Genomic DNA, 18,100 nt, shown 5'->3' on the forward strand with positions numbered 1-18,100 from the left:
GTAGTAAATAGAGGTTTCTTGCGCATGCAAACCTCACACTGCTTCATACTCCACCTGACTCTAAACCCAACCAGTTAGCTGTGTCAGTTTTAAGGCCAGTTGTATTCTTATAAACACAAGAAGTTGGATTGCTTGTGAGGAACGATTGTCATCAACGCTAGCTTCGGGATCATGAGGTGAGTGAAGAACTTTATCCACAGTTCATGCACATTTAGTTTTATGGAAACTGGCTTGCATTTGATCAATATTCACATTTCTAGGAAAATGCTGGATTGTTTTAACCCAATTGTTGGGTAAAATTGGGATAAAACCAACTGTTGGGTTTAAACTTGGATGCTCACCCAATTTTAGATTGTAATGTTCACTCATGGGAGCAAAACCACTATATAAACATTTTCAGGTGGGGAAACAACTGACATATTGACATAATTACACTAACATAGTCTAAAATGTTTTTGTTTTTTACATTTTTAAATTAATTCAGTTTGACAAAGTTGAATTTTTTTTATTCCATATGTATTTCCAATGACAAGAACCAGCAGTTTTGTTTTCTGGCCTTCAATTAAATCACAAGTTGCTTAAAGACAGCTTGTAATCTTTGCATATTAAAAATGTTAACACTAAAAAAACATATTGCCATCTCACAGTCTTTTAACATGTATGCTTGAGCATGGCTTGCTGTGACTTCAAAGGTGTAACTTGTGGCTTTGTTTGCAGTTTTGATGAAGAAATATCACACAAATAGTATGAGATTCTCTTATGATCTAAAAGACAAAAGTTTTGCTCACATGTTTGGGTAAATGTGTATGTTTCATAATAAAAGTGGGCATTTTACATTAATTAAGGGATAGTTGAACTTCACCCAAAATGTCTGTCATAGTTTATTCACCCTCTTGTCATTTCAAACCTGACTTTCTTCTGCAGAACACAAAATGAGATACTTTGAAGAATGTTGGTAACAGAACAACGGCATTGGTTTCAATAGAAGTGCCGTTGTTCAATTAACAGACATTCTTCAAAATATCTTCTATTATTTGTCTTCCCTCATGTGTTAAAGCTGCTGTGGTCTTTACAGTGTGTATATTGTACTCTAATTTATCTGGTTATGAAGCGTATGCAATTATTTTGTTATGTTATTTCCGTACACTGGGTATGTGGTCTGTCATTTGGACCTGGAGACCCTGATGACCCAGTGAGACCCATCTGTGGGTACCAGGTGGCCATCTGCTCGATGCATGTCATAGAACTGTGGGACCAGTGCCACTATTCTACAATGTGATATGAAAACATTCCCAATGAATCATCTAACGTTAATATTAAAAGTCTTTGCTTTATAAAGGCACTTTGATTGTAAAGCTGGTGATATTGTTTGCTTATTAGGTTATTACAATGTAGTAAGTTGTTATAACAATGTAATAAAATACATTTATAGATTTTATGCTTTCCTATTTGTAAATAGCTTGGATAAAGGCATTAACCAAATAAGTAAATGTTGATTTTTGTAATCTGTAAGTGATGGATCAGATTTCTATGAATGATTGGAGAACTCAAATGACATGAACCAGCTGATTTCTATTTGCTGTTTTACAGTAAAAGATTTATTTCAGTTACACCAACCCCATGGAACAATGTTTAATAACTCAACCGCATTTGAACTACCGTAATCCAATATATGACTCGTATCATAATTTCCTCTTTAATCTGCATATTAAATCAGTTGAATATATTGAATTCACTGTACGTGTTCATAAACACGTTGAGTTATGTAACGTTATGGTTAAATAACAGGGTTTGCTGACGTGATAAGTAAAGTAGAATGTTCTCGGTACCTGATCTATTTTTAGTACAGCCAAGTTAACAAATAACTGTTCGATATTGAAAGTGCGAATGGAAAGTTTTGATGAAGTGGTTTTGTCAGCATCCTTCCTTCCTCCATTGATAGCGTGACATATGGAACCCAAAACTGTACACTGTATTTTTCATTTGCATTCAAATCATTTTCTAAATTCCAGATTGTGGTTCTCGTCAGCATTGTGCATCTGAACCCTCCAGAAAAGAATGGGCAGTCGCCCCAGTAAGGATCGGGACGGGTCTAACGCACATGCAGCACTTTTGGGCCCAGAGGAGAGCGCCGGTTTAATGTCCATAGGTAAGTTTAGCATGCAATGCACATCCATCAATATTATGTACACATCAATGTTGTGCTTGTAATGTGCAGCAATATAATTTTGTACATGTGCAAAAGTGTAAAACAGACACTTTGATTTGTCAAATGTTTTTTTTTGTTTACTGTTCCAAAACAGCATTTAGTGGTGCTTTCCAGATGCTCTTGGTCATTTTGAGATAAGACATTAGACAACTCCTATCCAAGAACTACCGGTCTTACACTACCTATTTGACAGTTTTGAAGCACTCATTCTTTATATTTTTTTCCCATTTCATAATAAAAGTAAACTCAACAGAATACAACAATTGTAACTGTAGATGCTTTAAGTCACAATAATTCTTACAATCAATCAAAACCTGTCAATCAAAAAAAGAAGCATATTCAAAGTATTCGCTCTTTGACTAGGCTCTCTAAAAACATACTTCTTGAATTTTATCAGACAACTTCTTGAAAGGCAACTTTCACCCACGTGAAACTTTTTGAAAACAGTATTGAAGGATCTTCCATCTTTTATGGGCTCTTATCTGATGCTTTTTCATTATTTTGTCAATTTCTGTCCGAAGTCATCATTTAAAAAATTCCTTTTTAAAGAAAGTTTAAGTTTTCTAATGAAAGAAATTACTTTTGTAGACAAAAATGTAGTTGTGCCCAACATAGTTTTTTCAAACATATATACTATATGTATAGTTTTCCACATTCTTCAAAATATATTTTTGTGTGTGTTCAACAGAACAAAGATGTTTAAATAGGTTTCGAACAATTTGAGGGCGAGTAAATCATGAAAAAAAATATCATTTTGGGGTAAACTATCCCATTGAGATCATGAGAAAAGTTTTAAGTCACAGTGGTGTACATACAGTACATGATAATGTCCTAGGCCTGTATTGAAAGAGCAGCCTGATCAAAATATCACAGACCTTTGTGGCTGGGCTATTTTAACTTGGGTCACCACACATCTTCATAGCACCATATTAATACCTAAGCAACTTAGCAACTACAAACCAGTGCCTAGCAACCACAAACAACACCCAGGCATTGTGTGTGGGCAAACTCCCCAAATCTTCCAGAATGTACACATTCAATCAAAGAGAGCTGGTCATATGACGTGCTTCAGATATTCAGAGAATGTGCTTCCTGTTATAACATTCATGTTGTTTTCCGGTGTCTAAAACAACTTGTTTCCATAGATATGGCATGTAGAGAGATGTTAACAGCGGGTCTGTAGTGTGGTACAGGTGTCACGTGGTCAAACCAACATTGTTGTTTGTTTTTTATCTTTGTACAGACAGTGGTAGATACGTGGTGGTGTCCCTGTATAACTATCCGTCGAGAGGTCCAGATGACTGCGCCATCAGAGTGGGAGAGAGGCTGAACATTCTGTCTGAGTGAGTCCAGATGCTCTTATGCCACCTGTAATTTTTTTTACGTTGTTTGTCTGTATCTGATGTTTTAATGTGCATGTTACAGTGAAGGTGAATGGTGGAAAGTTAGTTCATCGGCCACAGGAAAAGAGAGCTACATCCCCAGCAACTACACGGCTAAAGTGTACAACAGGTGAGCTTTTAAATCATCTCTTCTGTGCATCTGTTATGACATCACAGGGATGGTCCGGTGGGCTGTTCTTCCCACGCCCGACATCATCATTCCTCCAGAGGGGGTGATGACATATCAATTACAGTTCCTAAAGCAGGTTTTATGACACTAGGAAAGTGGCATGAGTTAATAGCTGTCTGGGTTTTGGGTACAGTGTGTACAGTGATTATTGCTGTGCGGGGATGTACTGTACCCACAATGACCCATGATCAATTCATTCACTTACCTCAATTTTTCCCCTTCTACATTGTTCTACATTCTCCTTTTGTGTTCATTTGGTGTATATAGTCACTAATGTGTTTTAACTCTGTGTCTGTGTGTAGGTGGCAGTTTGTAGGTCTCAACAGACGGAAAGCAGAAGAACTGTTGCTTCTCCCTCATAATCAGGCCGGATCTTTTCTCATCAGAGAGAGCGAGACTTATCCAGGTAGACACACACATACACACACAAACGAATGCTGCTTATAGTTCAGCAAACATATTTGATAGTGATCAAAGATCTACAATGGATATCAACACGGCGAAAATGTGTTTCTTACTGGGTATTTGTCTTTACAAATATAAAAGAAAATATATTTAATCAAGACATGTTTGCTAGAGAAGGAAAATGACCTAAGATGTAAAGGCTTGTTTTCCAAAAAAGTTTACACATAAAACAAGAAACACCTTACATAAACTTCACTGGCATTATTTAGTTTTAAGGTCTTTATATACTTTGACATTTTGCTGCTTAAGTAAAATAATTTTACTTAGTTTTGGTAAAAGATTATGAGGGCACTTGAATTTTAGGTATTTTAATTGAATTTTTAATTGAATTTTTATCATTTTTAATAAATGATATTATCGTTTAATTAATTAAAATATTATTCCATAACAAATAAGAATTTTTATTTTTGATTTGTAATTGCAAACACAACAAAATACTATTATAATTTTGTTGGTAAAAATTAGTTTGCAGTACTTTTTTAATCAAAGAATTCACTGTGTCAGCAGAATCATGAGCAGTACACAAACAGAAAATAAATGTTATGTATTTCATAAAATAATATACATTTTATTTAAATAGGCAACCACACACTGTCTGTGCGTAGGAGCGGGTCGCAGGAATGCGCTTCTGTCAAACACTACCGTATCAACTGCATTGAGAATGGATGGATGTACATCTCTCTGGGACTCACTTTCCGAACCCTCGCAGACCTGATCGCACACTATTCAGGTACATAATTATTACACATACAGTCAAGAGACCATTCCAAATTTCATCGCAGAAAGATTACTGTTGTGTTGCTTAAAAGTGAATATGAACTTGTTTTCTTTGCAGTATTTGAGGTCTGAAAAAATTAAAATAAATGCAAAGAGAAACATTATTTTCATTTCAAATTTGGGAGAAATATATTTCTAGTAGTTCACAGAATTAAATAAATTTGTATTTAATAAAATATTATGTTGGTTCAGTTTTTTAATATTTTGTGTACGTATTTTACATTTTTTCTTATCACGGATCATCTTCCACACATCAGAGCACTTGATGCAGGCAATAACATTTGCGTGCCAGTGTCTCTGCTATCTGCATCAACCTAAAACTTTTACAGTCATTCAGATATTGCAAACCATGTTTAAATGTTAACTTTTCCTCTGAAGTATCGGACGGGCTGTGCTGTACACTGGGGGAGCCCTGTTTCATCCTCGGCTCTAACAATGTTCCCGTGGTAACCGGCCCTCCGGTAGCCGTAAAGAGGCCCACGATTAACTGGAAAGATGTGAACAGGTGCGATTTGACAACACATTATTTGATACAGACCTCACAAAACTGTTGCATACAAGACATTTTTAACTCTGTTCTCTTTGTAGATCCATGATCTTTGGGCAGGGTAAAGATGGTGCAGAAGAGTCTCTGGTGAGCGAAGGGTTAAAGGAAGCAATGAACTCTTACCTCTACATGACAGAAGAGTGTGAGGACTGCTGTATGATTGCTGACTGCTGATGGACACGAGGGGTCAAAGACATGCATGAGCTGGAGCTAGTCGTGAGATTCTTGGGTGGTCACCTAGTCTTAAACTTTATGACGGGACGATGGTAATGGGACCAAAACCAACCCAGCAAAGAAAACAGACCTCACGGCTCTAAAACACATCAGTGTATTTACGCGCATCTCAATCGAAGAGATACACAATAACCGTAATGATGGTGAACCGATGGTGACGAGCCAAGCGCGCTGAGTCATTGCTGTTCTTCCAGAGTAGGTGCTGGAGATAAAGATGTCACTCGTTCCTGGCGTACATGAAAGTGAAACGGAAGGAAAGACAGAGAGGAGTGAGCTAGTGGGAGGGGAAAACAGCTGGGAGGCGTTCACATCCATTTCCATGTCACTCGTATTGGAACTTTTCTTCGTTTATAAGTGTTCGCAGGAACAAATGTGACTTTTTTTGTGTATCCGAATTATGACTTTGTTTCACAATAGGATTTTCTTTCTACTAAACATCACTAAAAAGTGCATTTATGAATTAAAATGTCAATGTGAAATATTGTGCATATCTCAGTTTTTATGTAATGTGCTTGATAAACAAGGGGATCTTTGTTTTCGTACAAAAGAGAATCTAGAATGAGGTGTTTCCTGTCAGACATTGCACCAATTGTCTTGTTCATACGAAAAGAACCGCAGCTTTGTGCTGCAGGAAATGAAGACTTGAGTTCTTTGAGGGTTTCTGCGTGCATGCGGTTTGCTTTCTGGCTGCAAGGGAATATTTGTTCTAATCGATGTTGGAGCTTGAGCACTTTTTAAACAGATTGTATGTTTCTTATAAGAATTATGCTTTAGATTTTGTGTTTTAATATTGTTCTTGGTTATGCTGTGGCACATATCCTACGAAACCATGAGATCCGATAAGAAAGATAACATCATTTTCCACTGGAACATATGTTGACCAAAAGATTTCCATTGAGTCCAGTAATGCTGACAGGCTTTATAGGTTCCTCTACATGTGATATAAAAGTGATGACAGCATTGATTTTAAATCTAGATCTGTGTCAGGAACATTGCTGTGGCCTCTAAGGACTATAGTAGGTATTACAGGTAATGAACAGGTATTACAAAAGTGGTAACACTTTAAAATAAGGTAGTATTTGTTAACATTGTAAGTTAATGCAATTACTTGGTTTTCTAGAATGTATATAATTTTTAATGTTAGTTACTGCCAATACAGTTGTTAACTTTCAATTTTAAAAATGATAAGTTCATGTTAATTTCACTATTTCCTAAAGTTTGATAAAATTAATAAATGCGGTAAAAGTATAATTCATGTTAACTAATGCATTTGCTAATGTTAACAAAATCAACCTTATTGTGTTACTTATGCAGTGTAAAATGCATTGTTAAACTTAGGTCCAAGTCAGTAAGGTTGCGAACACTACGAAGGCTGACAGAACATGGAGAATAATGCAAGGGAACCCCGCGTCAAGGTGTTCCCAGATAGAAATAGCTCATTCTAAGGTAATAAAACACAACGCTTCATTGTTCTTTATATCCCTCTGAAGACATAGCTATGTATATTATATTGTATTTCTGTCAATAGATCATCCCCAAAATAACACACTGGACATTTAAAAGTAAACACTTGCAATAAATTGGGGGGAGTATTTAATGCAATTGTTCAAAGTGATTTGCTTTGTATTTGACTGCTTGATTGGAGATTACATTGAACATAACCGTTACAATCACAGAAGAAAACTCATGACAGGACTAGTGTCCCCCCTCAACATTCCAATAAAACTCACCGTCTACAGCTCCTGCTCATAGCACTAAACAAAAACTCTGAACGTTCACAAATGAAACTAGAATGTATCTTAAAATCTCATTTTAATGAAGGGTCATTAGGGTCAAAACAGATATAACACATACAAGCACTACTCAAGTCAAAGTGACTTGAGAGGGAATTCAGCCTGGAAAAAAAAACATGTCAACCGAACCTTAGGTCAAAAGCAAAAGAACAAATGACTTCTATCTCTTGGGCCAGTTATGACGAAAACCTCTGTAAGTAAAGAAAACAAACAAAACGAACACACAATTTAATCTGATGATCAAACAGACAGGATGCTAGACAGTACTGTGCTACTCTCTCACCTCTCAGATGTTGCCGGTACATAAGACATGCTCCTGGTTCCTAAAGTACTTTGCTTTTGTTTTCTTTTCTGAGAATGAAAATAGATCCAAGATGTGAAAACAGTGCTACATCAAACCATGAATGTGATTTTAAAGTATGCGAGTATGTCTGAAAGCAGATTCAAGACTTAAGTCCATAAATACCTTCTGCTTGGATTCAGGTTCTTGTCTGTTTGGATCGAACTGTGAACTCTCTTTTGATTTGCCTGCGTGTATAAAACAAGAATATAAATCAGACTCTAAAACAATACAAAAATACATGCGTGTAAATTCAGGGATCTTACCGTCAAACATTTTCATATTTGATCGGCTGTAGTCGTAAGGTTTAAAGTTCTGTGTGGAGACTTGAGGATCTTGGAGAGCTTTGGCTTTGTGTTTTTTTGGAGCAGGTGCGATGGATTTTTCTTTCTGTGTGCTCTCGGTATCTGTCTTCAAGACTTTTGTGTTTGGCTTTATACTCTCTTCATTTACATGACTAGCCACTCTCTCTCTTTTTGGGCCGGACTGATTTGCTTCCTGAAACACACAAGATAGCAAAAGAAGATTTAAGTGAAATGAAGCAGGCACAGGTTTAGTTGTGAGTTTGTGATGTGAAGGTTGCTCACCATTACTTGATGCCTGACACTATGAACATTTTCCAGTGACTCCTGATAGCTCTGCTTGGCTTTCTTACGTTCCTCTAAAAAAGGAAACAAGTTCATTTCCTATTTTTTTTAACAACATTTGGATTTGTACATATATCTTGTGAAACCCTGATCCTTTTGGATGCTTGTGGTGGGTTAAAAGATCACACACTGTTGTTGATACCTTGAGATTTCTTGGCTTGTTCTTTAGCTTGCTGCTTGGCTTGAACCTCCTTCTGCTGCTGCTCAATACTCTGCAACTTCCAGCGGTTACGAATCTGTTCCCAGTGAAATCAGGCAAAACAGTCAGTACATAGAACTAGAAATCTGTCAGGTCACTTGAAATCAGTGGAAATATATGAATATCTCATATTTCTGCATTCATTTGTGATTTTAAACACATTGGCCAATAAAACGCTTAGGTATAGTAACCTACATTAACTTGTCTGTAGTCATCCACACTTTAATCTTATAATTTATGAAATGAAATTCAATGTGAATTATGCATGACTGATCTTCTGATCACAAAGTTAAACTTGTAGAGGATGTAGAGGGCAAAGCAATGTTCCCGACACTGCTGTGAAACTATTATAACATTGGAAGAATTCAGATACAAAACGCTCTAAAAGCAATCTCTGCCAAAAATGATGTTATAATGTTGAGTGATTGCCCTCCACTAATAAAATATGTTGCTCAAATTATTTTGCTTCAAAACATGCTTAATACCACACTCTGAGGGATTTAGAGGGTTTTGCATCTGAACTCTAAAACAAATTAAAAACATTGAGTTGCAATACGTAGCAATTGCCTCACTATATCCATCTCTGTTTAAAACACAAATTACATTTTTACACGTGTTGACATTAAATGACATAAACATGCCATTTTCAGCAGAATCGTAACCGAGCATAAATATAAAAATTTACTTTTATGAATCGATAGTAAGGTTAGCAGACAGCTTTGTATTGTATATACCTGCTCAATAACTGATTTAAAATTATACAATTGAAAATCAATTAATAAATGACGGACTGCAGCTTCACATACTGCAAAGTTTCACATTAAGGGAAAACGTTATACCTCATAAATCTTTGATGATGGGTCATATTTGGCTTTTTCTGATATGTGAATTTCCTTTGATGGTAAATACTGAAAAGGAAAACAGTATTCACTTTAGAGGTGAACCGAGTCGATTCACAAGCAGCACCAAACAAAATTACACAACAATAAATGGTTTCAACACTTCATCTGTCACAGGTCACCAAACACATTTGCTTGCAACTGATTCATCAGAAGAACTACTGTACCATTCGGAAAGGATTCTCGAAGGACGCCATGATGCTGTGGGCTTTTTGTTGTGCTACAGTCAGATGACCTGAGGCAGGAACCTTCTCCTGATTCTCCTAAACAATCCAACACAAAATATCAGTCTTAAGCAAACCATTAAAAATAACATTAATAACACATGAACCATTAAATATTTTACCGCAAAGAGACCGATTTTTGCTGAAGCTAGAAGACCGTTCAATGATTTTAGATCTTCATCCATACACTCCTCCCACTCCTCCTCTGAAAACAAAACTCCTTGCTTGGTTGGGGTTTCTAAATATTCATGGGTAAACAAAGAGAAGTTATCCAATGTGTAGGCAACATTATTTCACTTTTCACAATTACAAACAATGTAAGTATTATCTTTGTGTAGTTATGCCCTATGATGTGACAGGAAAAATTTAGAAGAAAAACTGTTAATAATATATATTAATACTTAAATTTATGAGGTAAAATAAATAACTGCTATGTACCACAACAAAGGGTGATTTATTTGTCAACTACGCATTTTTATTATGTCTGGATGTACCAATGGAGGAGAGGTCCAAGAAATCACTTTCAGATGAACGGGACGTGTCATGAGGTCCAAATAATGAAGACTGGAGCTGTAACTAAAATGGGTGTAAACTCATTACAGACTGCAGATATTTCTGCTACTTTGGGTGCACACAAAAAAATCTGAATGTTAAATCTCACCTTTCTATTTGGGGTAACAGATTTCCTTCTTTCTGGAAGGGTCTCTACCTGAAGAGACACACAAATATAAACGTTTCTATATCAAGGTGAATCAGAAGTGTAAGACGGGTTTGAATCATCACACACCTTCAGTAGAGGAATCTCTCGAGCCCGTTTAATAAGCTGATGAAGTTCATTGATCTGTTGTCGCACTAGGGGTGGAGTTGGGTTACAGCAGGCGATGATGCCCTGGGGTTCCCTATAAAAAAAACAGACATGAGCTTCTTTACAGACAAACAAATGTTCAATGCACGAACAATGGGTCCTTTTATGACCGTTTAAACTTACTTTGGAAGCTCCTCTGCGATCTTCATCATCATATGGTTTGGTAAGACATACCTGCATCAAACATGCTCAGAATAAATCACACAAGCTCTCAAAATATGAACACATTCTCAGAAAAAACTGTTTAAGGTTGGAGAGTTACCCAGTGCTCTCGTCTTCATCTCGTGCCAGTTTATCCCTCCAGGCGTGCAACATTCTGAAGGCCGCTAGCTGCTGCGTGTTGAAACTCTTCTTCTGCTTGCGGTAAAGCTCCATATAAGAGTCCTCAGTAAAGATGGGCTTCACATATTTCTGGGAAAATGAAACAATATATATATATATACATATAAAACAATATTCTGTATAACTGTATAGCTGGTTCTTTACAATGATTGTACCTTAAGTGAAAGGTCTCTGCTTTTAGACCAGACTTGCTGAATGAGGGTGGGCTGTCCGTTGCCCATATCATAAAGGTCGGCCCGTACTCGATCATACACGTACAGTAGATAGTGAGTGTCCCCCTGAGCGTACTTTAACATCTCGTCTGGCAAAGGTCTATTGGAAAATTATCAAACAACAAAATCTCTTTTTATTTTACTTAATGCAACTGTATCCATTTAACGCACAAATACTCGTGAAAGAAGTAAACAAGGGAAATATTACCGTATCCTCCAGTCGGCCAGCTGGTATCGTTTATCTGATTCCACCTCACAGTAGACCTTCAAGAGATGGTCGAGGGAGTTTCTGCCGAGGTTCAGGGCACGAGCAGCCTGATGGGTGTCAACCATGTTGACAACGTAGAGACCGAAGTCCTTCTGCAGCCACTCGATGTCCGAGTCAGCCCCATGAAACACCTGCAACATCAACATGCAGCGGTGCATAAATGCATGACATGCAAGAAAAATTGAAATAAATACATTAATAGGCATGTAATGATTCACCATGAGCCAGTTGAAAACAGATTATAACGTGACGATTCAAGACGGTTTAGATGTAAAATGAACCATAACATGTTTTGAACAGCAGGAGGCGCTGTATTTAAACACAGACAAAGTCATCGTTTGTTAATAATATGATATTTTTGTATTATTAATTAACTTATTTTAGAATTGCAGTTTAGTTTTGTTATTTGACATTAAAGATATTTTTATTTTACAAAGAAATGAGCAGCATTTGAGAAATAATAAAAGGGCAGGTGTTCATTTCTAATTTGTCAAAACAAACCGTGATTAAATTATATTGTGAGATCCGTATTGTAAATCGCATTAAAACATGAGCTGAGCGAATAGTTACATCCTCATGCATAAACCATTGTAACAATAAAAAATTACCTTCACAATGGCGGGGTCAGTGAAAGTCTCATTTAAGATGTACATTTCACTGCGCAGTTGCAGCGTATCTATGATGAAATCTTCCTCACGTGTCGATATCTGCATCAGACACGTGATTCCTAGAAAACTTCTGTAGGAATGATGCTGCGAATAAAACATTTCAATGTTGTATAAACAAATTTAATTGAAGTTTACAAAAAAAGTCACAAAATAAAACAATTTCAATGTACTTAATTGCAACAACAATATCAAGGCAAGCAGATCACTTAATAACATCATGTGAAGTAGACTGGTCATACCTCCAAATCCACAGCAAACTCTGACATCTTGGCCAACTTCTCATTCAAAGCAACAAGATCCTCCAACGTGTAGATAAACTTAAAGCTGTGCTCAGCAATTGATTTATACATCTGAAACATAATGAAAATGATCGATTTAATCCTGATGGAAATAATAACCGTTTTCAATATATAGATTCTAGTTTCCTGGAGCATAAGAATGAATGAGACCTGTGGCTCGGGTTTACAGTTGAGGCTCTCCGGCATGGCCAGATGATCCAATTCGTACTGGTAGGGGTGAGAAAACCTGAAAAACACAATTCCATTTCAAACTCTGAACTGCAAAATAATACACGTTGAATAAAAGAATGAAACACATCTTACATATCATCCACATGCTCTTGTGTTCTCTGCTGATGGATAAAATCTGCCAGCGCAGCAGGAACATCCAAATCCTCCGGTCTCTCCTTACGAATGTGTTTGTCGGTAAAATCTAGAAAAACACATTTCATTATATTTAGTGTGTATCTTCAGACTGGGGTTCTAAGAAATAATTTTATAGTCTTTCCCTACTATATTCTAATAAATATATATTAGGAAACAATAAATAATACCACAAAATCTTGCTTTCCACAAATCCCACCCAATATTTAGTTTCACTCAGAAATGCTTCACATTCCTGAAGTTAAACATGCTTTTGAGTGATGAAGTCTGAAAAGCTTTGCTTACATGAAGGAAGAGGTTTTGAAGCATTGGGTTTGATAAAGATTTTGGAGACGAAGGGAGTGTTGCTGTTATCCACTTTCTCCTTGAACTTCAGCTGTGGACGCTGGATGTTTTTAGCATGCAGAAGATGAAAGGTTTCAGTGCCTCTACCTCCTCCCTGTAAGAAGAACATCAGCATCAAACCAGAACACCCTCTTTAAAAACAAACCAACTGGGCCTTTACAGGTAATGATCCTTAATGACAGCTAATGTTCTTTTGAAGATGACAGTGTGATGAAATCTACATTTTATCTTCTAAATAAAAGCAAATTAAACAAGCCAGAATGACTTACCTTGCGATTCCAACTAGACACAACAATCTTGGGAGGCTGATATCCAGAAGGCATCACAGGCTGTTGTGTGCGGTTCACACCAGAGGCTTCATCCAGGAGAATGCCCTGGACACCCCAACACAAACACATCAGAACTATGGCCAAAATGTATTATGGATTAACCGATGATGCGTTTACTTCCGCCATTTCTGTAAGCAATCATACGACTGAAAAGCTCAAATCTCAATAGTTTTAGATGTGAAACTCCTACCACTTTCTCAAGAATGGCATCGTTGGAATCCACCACCAGGTCAAATCGCTCCTCTAGACCCGTCAGTTTGTTCCTGTCTTTCATGTGAGATCTACAGCCATGCTGTTGCATGATCTGACTCATGCTGTCAAACAAACACACACATCAGAGTGATGCTGTGTGTAACGTACTCGGTCAATTAAACATTGTATTATTTCTTAAGTATGATGTAAAAATGCTCTTTATTAACAAAGGTATCAATTGCATTACCAAGGTAACACAATGTTCCAGAGACATACGTGTTTAATTCCTATATTTATGCCTACCATGCATATTTATTTTGTCTTTATAAACACACACGTGATATCTAAGACAAATATACAAATGAGTAAATCTTTAATTATAATTTAAATTATATAAATGCTAGCGGAAGTGTATGTGTTTATAAATACAAAATAAATATGCACAGACACATTATGTAAACACAAGTTTATGCTGAATGCGAGTAATCGTTGAACTGATCTAAAATGACATCTATACATATATAGTGGTATAGTTTTAAATGAAGGCCTCGTTGTCACGACACAATTACAATACTTGTAATGTATTATACCAGTGTAAAAGGCGATCTCCCTGTGATGCGCAGAACTCTTGAAACGCAGGAAAGCTGCGGTACAGATCAAACTCATCTCCGGCCTGCGGGAGGGTCGCACTCGCCTTCGTGGCAGCGACCACACATCCCAGCCCATGCTGTGAAAAAAACAACTTCTTCATCAACTCTATTCATAAGCATTCAAACTGCGAAATGAACTGCATGTGCACACATGGCTAACGTAACTCCACGTTGCGATGTGTTGACAGCTAGTTAAAGTAACGGCAGAACAGATCTACGGAATGAAACGGCTCACAGACCTTGACAAACGCTTCAGCATCTTTAAAACCTGGACAAAACTCGGTTTCTGCGTCTGTTTCTTTAGATGACGCAGATTGCTCGTTGTGTTTAGTAGTAGGAGCGCCACTCGCGGAGGCCGCCATCGTGGAAACATAAAAAACGCGAGAACTGCGGTTTCACGCGAGATGCGTGTCTTCTTCATTTACGGCGTTTGTTTCGCTGTTTGGTAGATTATCGCCACCTGGCGGACTGTTGTGTTTCTTCCATCCTTGGCTGAACGCATGGGAGCCAAAACATAGGGCTTGGTTCGCAATTGTTGAACTGGAATCTCGAATGAAATGTTTGGATTATCAAATAATAAACAATAGTCGTATCATTTGTTTTTATTTGATTAGGTTTTAAACACAGAGATTAAAAAGAGCTTTAAACGTGATCTTGAGTAAACATTATCATTATGCTGCTCCGTAATGTCGTGCAAAGTTTCCGTGTATTTGTGATTTATATCTGTCTGTGCGCCTGATACTTTATTTGTATTTGATATTTAAATTACAATGAAATGATTCATTTTTTACGGTATAAAATAAACCCCTAAAGGCCCGACAGCGCCCCCTGTGCGAGGCCTTTGCCGCTGCTGCCCACGTGGATCATGACGTCTTCACATGGATGGGGATACCGGACATGGGTCAACTCTCAACAGGATAGAAACTTCTACGTGTGACCGCCTGATCCCCCCTCGGATGCTGAAAGCGAATATTTAAATATCAGACTCCCTGTTAACCTGAATCATTACGGGCGAAGCAGAGACGCGTCAGGTAACGTTATATTATAACTCTTTATTTTCAGGTTAACGTTAGTTGTCTTTCGCCTGTTAAATAATCCTCCCTTTAGGCTGTAAAAGCAGATCATGTGTTTACAGAATAGCCTACATATGCATATCGCAGGCGCGCTTTAAGGTTGAGCCGAGATTGCTGTGTCATAATGATTACAGCGATTTCACACAGGTACACATTGCTGTGACACTGGACAGATGCTTACATTCTGAATCTTATACATTTAGTGTGATTTTTTGGCAATAGCATGGTATTATCTGACATATTTACTATGCATTTAGCATACTATAGTTTTTATTTCATTACATTTATTAATGATCAAACAAACTGTAGCATTGGATTTTTAAATACCATATTATTTACATCTGATGTGCTCAATATCTCAGAATTAGTATTGCTGAAGATAAATTATACTGGATTATTTCATCGAGAATCAATAACTGTAATTTTTACGGTCAGATTAGATTTTCTGTGATGTCTGCAACACGGGAAGAGGTCCTGAGAGATGAAGATCTGATTGAATATCTTCAGGAGATTGCTAAAGACTCTGCACTTTTACACGGAGTGTTGATGCGGACCAAAGAAACTCCAAACTCACCTGAAGTAAGATGAAGAAATCTGTATTTTCTTTATTTCTTTATTTTGTTTGAAAAGAGTTCACTGAGAGAGTGAAGGAAAGTTTAAGGAAAGTGTGAATGTTGTTGAACTGAATGCTCTACCTATTGAGCTAAAGAAACCCACACTGAAAGTTATCAGGGGCCGGATATTTCAACACGTTAGGAAATGTTAACCAACATCACAGATGCACTGTTATTTCGAAGCCACGTCTGGAATTCGGTCTCTGTTTTGTTTCAGGATTATGGATCATTTGTTCTGCATCACAGAGTCGACACAAAGCAAAGAGTCGGATGGTGTTACGAATGCATGTGAAATATAAATGTGTTTCTTCACAGGTGGTGAGTTATGCACCGTTTACATTGTTTCCCACACGAGTGCCCAGCGTTGTCTTTACTCAGGCGCTGAGAGTACAGACACATTTTAACCGGCTAGTGGATCTGGTCAGTCAGAACGCCTCCTTCCTAGAGGAATCTCTGGCTAGGTATGAACGCCTTATTAAAATGAATGTGTCTTTACTAAATGAGACATAAAGTAATAATTTATCACGAGTTATATTTTTCAACAGCACCATCAAAGTTGATGATTTTACAGCCAGACTTTTTAACCTATACAAACAAATTCAACAAGAGGGTCGTGCCCAGGTAAAAACATTTTACCCGTTTATATGAATACACGTTTATATAATGCAATTTAACTATGGTCCATATTTTCTCCAAGCCAATAGTTCTGGGTCTGAATCGCTCAGACTACATGTTAGACCAGAGTCCAGATGGTGGGACATCCTTAAAGCAGATTGAAATCAACACGATTGCTGCAAGTTTCGGTGGGCTTGCTTCACAGACCCCAGATGTTCATCGGTAAGTGTCTGTAGGTGAGATTCTGCATAAAAATGATAAGCCAGTTCAGCATTTAAACTTTGTCTTGTTTCTTTTAGTCACATTCTGAAGGTTGCAAACCTGTTAGAGGAACAAAATCATATTTTGGACAATAATCCTGCAGCAGGTCTGGCGAGAGGGTTGGCAAAGGCCTGGGAGCTCTATGGATCTAAGAGGTCAGTTGATGTGAGCACACATTTGCTCATGTGTTCCCTTATGTGGTTGATAAGCACAATTGTCTGTTACCAGTGTGGTAAATAAGGTCGGTGTGTTAATAATAATGTGTGGTTGTAGCCGATATGAGGCTGCTCCGTTAGCAGTGTGAGTAGAATTCCTCCAGTTAAGAGAGAAGTCTTGCTTAAATATGGGTTGATGTATCTTTTACCAATTTTACATGTCTGATTTTGTCTGTTACAGCGCAGTGGTGATGTTTCTGGTTGAGGATCTCCAGAGGAACATTTATGACCATCGATATATAGAAAATGAGCTGTGGAAGAAGTAAGTTATCTTGCTATAATAAAGAGTTAAGGTCACATTATACCTTACTTACACAGAACAGACACTGTTGTTATTACACTAATAATAATAGTATTAGCTAGCCACATCTTACAGAAACATAATCTGTTTTTACCATGAAAACAGGCTTATATTAAAGACATGTGGAAAAATTGTTATGGTCTTTAATAGTGATGGTCTTTAATCTATATATTTACAGAAATATTCCTGTGATCAGAAGACGGTTTGAGGATGTGTGTAGAACTGGATATCTGGATCAGAGCCGCAGGCTTTTTGTGCAAGTGTTTTTAATAATATTTTCTGTATTTAGATAAACACCTACGTTTATATCGCAGAATTTCTTTTGTCTTATGTTTCTCATTTAATCTGCAGAGACGGCAAAGAGATCTCCATTGTTTACTTCCGTAACGGATACATGCCTCAAAACTACACCTCAGAGCAGGTAAGACCTTTTCTCATTTACATTTGCATTCATGCATGTGACTGATGTTTTTATCAATATTTAAAATAATGTCCAGTGTACATATCATCAGTTCTGTGAATTATCTGGATATACACTATTGAAAGACAGCTGAACATTGACAGATTTTTAGGCAGGTGTTG

The 18,100-nt window shown here is 37.2% G+C and overlaps 3 protein-coding genes and 1 long non-coding RNA gene across 9 annotated transcripts in view; 2 read left to right on the top strand and 2 right to left on the bottom strand.

Moving 5' to 3' along the window:
- On the top strand, positions 1-7,404 carry sla2b (Src like adaptor 2b). Its single transcript, XM_079477840.1, has 8 exons — positions 1-176; positions 2,013-2,149; positions 3,453-3,552; positions 3,635-3,721; positions 4,084-4,187; positions 4,827-4,976; positions 5,402-5,528; positions 5,612-7,404. Exons 2-8 carry the CDS (start codon positions 2,059-2,061, stop codon positions 5,742-5,744), a joined length of 792 nt encoding a protein of 263 aa, XP_079333966.1. The 5' UTR covers positions 1-176; positions 2,013-2,058; the 3' UTR covers positions 5,745-7,404.
- Positions 7,327-14,926, bottom strand: exosc10 (exosome component 10). Its single transcript, XM_079477834.1, has 25 exons — positions 14,679-14,926; positions 14,380-14,516; positions 13,788-13,911; positions 13,538-13,642; positions 13,209-13,362; positions 12,864-12,972; positions 12,711-12,786; positions 12,501-12,611; positions 12,202-12,345; positions 11,534-11,724; positions 11,269-11,425; positions 11,034-11,182; positions 10,895-10,945; positions 10,694-10,805; positions 10,568-10,615; positions 10,401-10,482; positions 10,029-10,144; positions 9,850-9,945; positions 9,623-9,691; positions 8,727-8,820; positions 8,525-8,598; positions 8,204-8,435; positions 8,064-8,125; positions 7,881-7,948; positions 7,327-7,788 (listed from the first exon to the last, which is right to left on the bottom strand). Exons 1-25 carry the CDS (start codon positions 14,799-14,801, stop codon positions 7,758-7,760), a joined length of 2,715 nt encoding a protein of 904 aa, XP_079333960.1. The 5' UTR covers positions 14,802-14,926; the 3' UTR covers positions 7,327-7,757.
- The window catches only part of gss (glutathione synthetase), a 6,139-nt gene continuing 2,452 nt past the window's right edge, over positions 14,414-18,100 (top strand). The window contains exons 1-10 of one of the 6 annotated variants that reach the window (XM_079477838.1): positions 15,305-15,470; positions 15,575-15,659; positions 15,948-16,091; positions 16,442-16,587; positions 16,672-16,747; positions 16,824-16,963; positions 17,041-17,157; positions 17,399-17,479; positions 17,697-17,774; positions 17,870-17,939. In XM_079477838.1, coding sequence (XP_079333964.1) covers positions 15,963-16,091; positions 16,442-16,587; positions 16,672-16,747; positions 16,824-16,963; positions 17,041-17,157; positions 17,399-17,479; positions 17,697-17,774; positions 17,870-17,939 — 837 coding nt within the window. In that variant the 5' untranslated portion in view covers positions 15,305-15,470; positions 15,575-15,659; positions 15,948-15,962. Of the gene's footprint in view, positions 15,471-15,574; positions 15,660-15,947; positions 16,092-16,441; positions 16,588-16,671; positions 16,748-16,823; positions 16,964-17,040; positions 17,158-17,398; positions 17,480-17,696; positions 17,775-17,869; positions 17,940-18,100 lie in introns of all 6 variants that reach the window. The other 5 variants (XR_013787837.1, XM_079477835.1, XM_079477836.1 and 2 more) reach the window with 5 other exon arrangements.
- Positions 16,094-18,100, bottom strand: part of LOC306906441 — an 11,447-nt gene continuing 9,440 nt past the window's right edge. The window contains exon 3 of the long non-coding RNA XR_013787838.1: positions 16,094-16,985. This is a non-coding gene — a long non-coding RNA (uncharacterized lncRNA). The remainder of the gene's footprint in view (positions 16,986-18,100) is intronic.

This window comes from Barbatula barbatula (assembly GCF_947034865.1).
Source record: "Barbatula barbatula genome assembly, chromosome: 17".
In the NCBI taxonomy this organism is placed as follows: Eukaryota; Metazoa; Chordata; class Actinopteri; order Cypriniformes; family Nemacheilidae; genus Barbatula; species Barbatula barbatula.